The 6,560-nt window shown below is 42.1% G+C and overlaps 1 protein-coding gene across 1 annotated transcript in view; it reads left to right on the top strand.

Moving 5' to 3' along the window:
• The window catches only part of LOC122814170 (kinesin-like protein KIF2C), a 1,072,320-nt gene that overhangs the window by 520,283 nt on the left and 545,477 nt on the right, over nt 1–6,560 (top strand). The window contains exon 6 of the mRNA XM_044086781.1: nt 1,617–1,707. Coding sequence (XP_043942716.1) covers nt 1,617–1,707 — 91 coding nt within the window. The remainder of the gene's footprint in view (nt 1–1,616; nt 1,708–6,560) is intronic.

Genomic DNA, 6,560 nt, shown 5'->3' with positions numbered 1-6,560 from the left:
AATCTTTAGAATTGTGCGGTTTAGATCTACACACCGATTGCTTCTCACATGGACAGTTATATGTTGCGTGTTCTAGAGTCGGCAAACCAAACAATCTCTATCTGCACAGACAATGGAACAACAAAAAATATTGTATACCCACAAGCATTGTGAAATTAAACATATTAGAAACGTGCACTTTCTCTTTTCTTTCTTTTCCATTTAACCAGACTGAGCCACAGCAACGCGTGTCCGGGTACACACACACATACAGTTAGAGAGATATATATATATATTTATATATATACATATATATATATATATATATATATGTATATATATGTGTGTGTATATATATATATATATATATATATATATATATATATATATATATATATATATATATATAGGTGTGTGTATGTTTGTGTGTGTATATATATATATATATATATATATATATATATATATATATATATGTGTGTGTGTGTAAAATGTATGTATAGTGCTTCAACAAAGTATTAGTTTAAGGGTGTGCACACTTATGCAACCAGCATATTGTACTTTTATTTTTTTTATATTTTTCCCCTAACATTTGTTTTTTCAATTGAATTGTACAGGTTATAGGTCACTTTAAAGGTGGGAAAAGTTTTGAAATGATTTATTGTGGTCTCATTTTTTTTATATCACAAAAATCTGGCATTTTAACAGGGGTGTGTGTAAACTTTTTTTTATCCACTGTATATATGTGTAAAAAGTTAGGAAGTCTGTTCAACCACTCCTTTTCTTTCAGTAGAACAAGTTGGCAAATGTATCATAAGTGTGATCTTACCCAGATTGTTTGGGTTGCTTTTCATTTACCTGTAACAAATGATCGTATTTTCTTAGCAAAACCACAAAAGAATCATTCAGGCAGATCTGTGACTTTTGTTATATTTCCAGTCTACAATCTTCATGGCTGATATGTACGGTTACATCTTGGCTAAATCCTCACCTTTATCATTCATTACTATTAGATCCGAGGTCCAGGGTTTGTGCAACCTTCAGCTCAGTAGCATTTAGAAATATCAGTTCTTGGAGTCCACCCAAAGGTTCAGTTAGCTAGGGAATCTGATCCCTAGTTTGAGGATGAATGAAAACTGACATCAGATAAAGTTCTGTACTTAAAACGTTCAATATGTGCTGTCCATTTTCATTCATCCTCAACTCCTCACCCACCAACCCACTTTTTCTCATTTCTGATTTCTAGGCAAGAGGCTTCAACACGCCTATTCTCTGTGGAGGTGAGACGCAAATGTGGAATTTCCCTCCATATTTTCATAATTGATTCTTGGAGGAATTAGATTTCTTTGTTTATGATTAACTGTCATTTATATTTACTTCATGGTCCTCCTGTCAAGCTTCAAACAACTGATGGATGCTAGGGGTGGTGCATTATGGGTAAGGAAGTAGCTAGCGAGGGGCCATGAGCTGGTGTAACGGCTGAGTCTGATCCGAATCCATAGGTTGAGGATAAATGAAAATGGTCACCACAGACAGAATGTTATGGTAAGTACATAACTTCTACTTTGGTGTAAGTAATGCATTTTTATTTTCATGATTCTGTTTATAATATTACTAATGAAGTGATTTATTTCCAGGTTTACAGCAAGGCCTCTTGTGCAAACTACCTTTGATAAGGGAATGGCCACCTGCTTTGCCTATGGACAGACAGGAAGTGGCAAAACACATGTAAGTAGACTTGTAATGTAGAATATTCCATTTCCTACCTTTTCTAGGTGGTTCCCAAACTTTACACTTGCCCAATTTAACTTCCATCATAGATCCTGATGCAGCAGTCGAATAGAAGTCATCAAGAAGCAGTTTCTTACTCAAAGCTAGCCCTAGTTTTCTGTATGGCAGGCTGACTTAGTCCCACACCACTGATCAGCTGACAAATGCTTTCTACTACTCGTGTGTCATCCTAGCTACGGTGCATAAATGCATTGAGTGCGTGCAACTTTGGTCCTGATACTATCTGTGTTGATAGTTGACACCATTGCGAGAGATGCATATCCCACTCACCTGGCTGAGTCAGGGTGTCACTATCATTTGCATATCATGGATCAGGATCCAACAGATCTCACACTCGCATCATTCAACCAAAAGTACCAGTGTAACTCCACCATAGTCCATGTGGGTGTAAACTGTCAGATATTTACTTTTCGACTGTGTGGAGCAAGACATGGAGTTCTCAGACTTTGTCTATGCTAGTATGAGCCTCGCATTGAGGGGCATTTTACCCTCTCCAGCGATGATACCATAATAGAAGATAATTGATTTTAATAATTGCTTTAGTTTTTGGTGTTTTAAAGGGGATTTAATATTTTTCAGTCTGGGAGGATATGGTTGGCATAGTACACAGCTTTGCCAGTGATTGTCTGCACCTGTCCTGTCTAGGCTTTTGAATATTGGCAAAAACCTTGTCCACCCCCGATAGTGCCTTTTTAGGCATTCCTAACCTGGTAAAATTTTGACATAAAACCAACCCAGGGAAATCTAAAGGTGTTACTTCTCAATACCAGGAGTCTAAAACTCTGCACCTTAGAAGCTGTCCCTCACTCTAGAGAATGTAGATGTCTGTGTAGTTACTGAGACATGGTTTAATACCACAGAGAGCACTGGCAGGGCAGGGCGTAATGCCTGCCATACATTTATATTCGCTATTGCACAGGAAGGGGCAAAGGTGGAGATGTCCCAAGTTGCATCAAAAACAAACTCACCTCAAGTCTGGTTAAGCAACATGCCTTGCTTGAACTTCATTTCCAAATTATCACACGCCAAGTCCCATACTGTGTTTGTGCAAGCTATATTGCCCCCCCCCTTTTTTTTTTCCAGAAACACACAGAACACTCAACCATACTGAATACACTCGCCATTCAACACAACACCATATTCATGGGTGTCTCTAACCATCTCATAGGACATTACCAGGCTGATGGCTGTGGACCCCTTACAAGCTTAGCCAAAAGTTTATCCCCAAAAAAGAAACCTCAGTCAGCACCTGTCGCCCCTGCCAGAGGGACACAGGTGGAACTCCTGGGAGAAATTTGTGGCTGCCCATCCACTCAAGCTTGGGCTTGAAGAGGGTCAATGATTAACTTTAGTGTGTATGGGGAGTTTATTCAAGAGACGGGGCCACCTCTGGGAGACCTCTGTCTCTCTAGCAGGTTTTATTAATTTCCTGTATTAGATTTAAGTCTTTTGATCGGATACTACGCAAGGAGTTAGATATGTAGCACCTGTAGTAGAGCATGGTCTGAGATTGCCTTGTAGGCGAGAGATGATCTCTGAGCAATCTGTGTGATAGAGTATTGATAGTGATTTGACTCTGTCCACATAGGACAGGTGTTTGAGGCCATGGATTGTCTTAGAGGTATTTCTGTGGCCTTTCCAGTTGGTCCAGGTGTTTGGAGGTACGTACCAAACTGGGCATTGTACTCAATATTTGGCCTAATGAGGGAGGAGTACAGAGAGGTAATAACCTATTTTTCTGGATGCAATCCCTTTACTTATGAGATGAATCAAGTAATAGGTTTTTCTGACCACTGCCGCTAAACGATGGTCAAATGTGAGATTTTCAACTTGTGTACCCAGGTCTCTCACCACAGGTTGTGTGCTTAGAGGTTTGCCACTAATGTGTTAATCAGTAGGGGCCTCGTTTTTGACTAATGGTATGATGCATTTTTTTGCATTTAACTTAAGGCCAGGACTTTGGCACCAGTCATTTGTTGCTGAGAGTCCCTCTTGAAGTATGTTAAACATCATTTGGGGAATCAATGACAGCACCCAACTTAGTCAGCAAACTTGGTCAGCCACAGGCCTTTTGTCTTTGCCTCTACTCTCAGAAGTAGATGCCAAACAGTAGGGGTCCCAGGACAGATCCCTGGGTGACACCACTAGTGACTAGTCTGCTTTTGGAGGTAGTTGTACCCATTTTGACCTTGTGGATTCTATCAGTGAGCCAGTTGGCCAACCACCTGTTGAGCTGGAATGAAGCTTGCACTTAGGCTATGGTTGAATAAAGTGCTCAATGGCGAGGGTAGATGTTAGTGTTTCACTGTTGCAGTCATCACACTTGGGTTATCCTGCCATGGGGGTAGCCTTCAGTCAGGCCGAATACCAGAGGCTTAGTGTTTCTGCGTCGGTTGCTGTCGCTTCAGGACTGACGTCAGGTTGTCAGTGGTATAATAACATGCAGTCGACGCCATTACACCAGTCTGTCTTGCCAAGGAGCCTGAAGCAGAAGCAGTTCGCACATGTGCCGGTCGGCCACTACCTGAGTTTTCGTTTCCGAAGTTGAAGTCTTCTAAATCTAAGTACCCCATTGTGGATCCTTTTTTTATTGCTCTAACCAATGTCAGAAAAACAATTGTCTCGCCTTTGGAAAGCAAATACCACACCGAGATTTACATTATTACTGCATTATCTGTTAAGGCCCAGACCACGACATCACTTGCCAATTTTGTGCTTTGTTCAATGCCCAAACTATTCGTCGTCTGGCCCTTGTAGCTAAATACTTTCACCCTGTCTGTATTCCGAAATGGCTTTGGTAAGCCATCCGACTACCGATCTTCTGAAAAAATGTAAGGATAAAGACAGACCGCACAGGTCCAAAACTGCCGACGATGCTTCCATTAAGCTCGTCGCCAGTTCGGTACTCGCTGAGGTGCTTTTGCAGCCCCTGATGCCCGCTTCGATGGATTTGCAGGCCGCTACCAAGACCTGTTCAGAGTCCGGTATGCAGTGAGACTCAACTACAGAACCTGTGGATGTCTGTACCTTGGATTGGTCTGCAGCCACTGCAGGCACCGGCTTCTTGGGAAGTTCTTTGAACTACTGATATTCGACACAGACTACTACTTTCTCATCTTCTATTCTTTCTAAAACTACCGAGTTTCTAAGGCCCAGAGTACGAGATGCCCGTATAAAACAGACTACCCACACTCAAACGCCTGCTTCCTTGCCACAATCACAGATGCTTAAAATGGCGGAAGACTTTATCATGCTGATTGGAGAAGCCTGCCTTTCCCTGCTAAGAGAGGGACTTGTCCCCAGCAGCTTTATCTGACCAAGAGTCCGATGACACTGAGGTTTCCTGATCATGAAGATGTGCCGTTATCTGCTTATGAGGATTCAGATCTAGAGGAATCCATTCCTTCTGCCTCTCCTCCAGAGGATTTTTCTTTTGGTGAAACCCTGCATACGTTGAGAACATTCCCATTGGGAATGCCCGGATTATCCTCAGTCCAAAAAGTGACACTGGCTATTTTTAGATTTACCATAACACAGACCCTTGGCTATCCCTCTTGTTTTGGATGTTGTGGATGGTATCTTTATGGAATCCAGTCTAACTCTTGATACTTTACCTCCTGCTCCCAGGAAACCTGACTAGTACTAGAGTCCCTGTCTCTCTCAAAATTCTTTTCAAGAATCCTACTGCTGAACCAGAGGTCACCTCCCTGGGACCTAAAGGAATAAAAGCAACTACAGCTAAGAATCCCATCCCCTCGGACAGGGATTCCCTAGCGTTAGATGGGGAAAAAATAGTATACACTTCTGCAACGCTTGCATTAGAGCATTAAATTAATTCCACATGCTGAAATACCAGCAACATACAATGGAACTTAAGCAAAAATTATCTACCTTCCCTGACTGTGCCGAAAATAAAGAATTATAGGAGTTTATGCATTCTGCAAGCCAAGTCAGCAAGCATACCCTGCAGTGTGGATTTCACGCCCTATTCGTATCTTGCAGGGCAGCAGTCACAGGTTCTGTACTTAGAAGGCATGCCTGGCTTAAGGAAACAAACCTTGCCAGACCATGTCAAATCAAAATTATTGGATGCACCTCTGAGCAAAGACCATCTGTTTGACACCAAAGCAGACAAGGTTTTAAAAATGCTGGAAGAAAAAGCTGAGTCTATGCAGACAAAGATTTTTTGCAAGTACAAGCCTCCAAGATTTAGTAGGCATTGCGCCTCAACATCGGTCCTTTCTAGCTCCCTCAAGGTCACCTCAGACTAGACCTAGAGGAAGCAGACCAACCCCCCCCCCAAAAAAAAAAAAAACAAGCCTCAGGGTATGCAGATATCTATGCAATGGACTACCTCCACTTCTAAAACAGGGAGTGCTAAACCACCCCCTCATGGAAGAATTCACAATGACTTATCTCCTCACCTCTGCCCAATTGCTCATCCCCCCTAGGAGGAAAACTTGCCTACCATGCAAGAAACTGTGCCTCCATCACAAACTATTGATGGGTCCTTAACATAGTGTTCCAGGTCTACAATTTTTATTTCCACACACTGCCAACCCCAAAAGGGTTCCCAGATCTTCCTCCAAACCAGTGGGAAGAGGCACAAATCCAAGTTCAGTCCCTGCTCTCCATAAGGGCAATTCAGTCTGTTTCTGCAGTACAGATAGGCCAAGGTTTTTATTCCAGACTTTTCCTGGTACCCAGAAAAGAGGGCACCTGGGGCCCAATCTTGAACACCTTCCTGGTGGTACCAAAATTCAAAATGCTCACCCTACAGCAGCTTCTCC

The sequence above is a fragment of the Protopterus annectens genome, chromosome 10.part0 (genome assembly GCF_019279795.1).
Source record: "Protopterus annectens isolate FY-2018-M chromosome 10.part0, PAN1.0, whole genome shotgun sequence".
NCBI lineage: Eukaryota > Metazoa > Chordata > Ceratodontiformes > Protopteridae > Protopterus > Protopterus annectens.
Note: the sequence above shows the minus strand (reverse complement) of the source record. Positions and strands in the feature narration are given on the sequence as shown.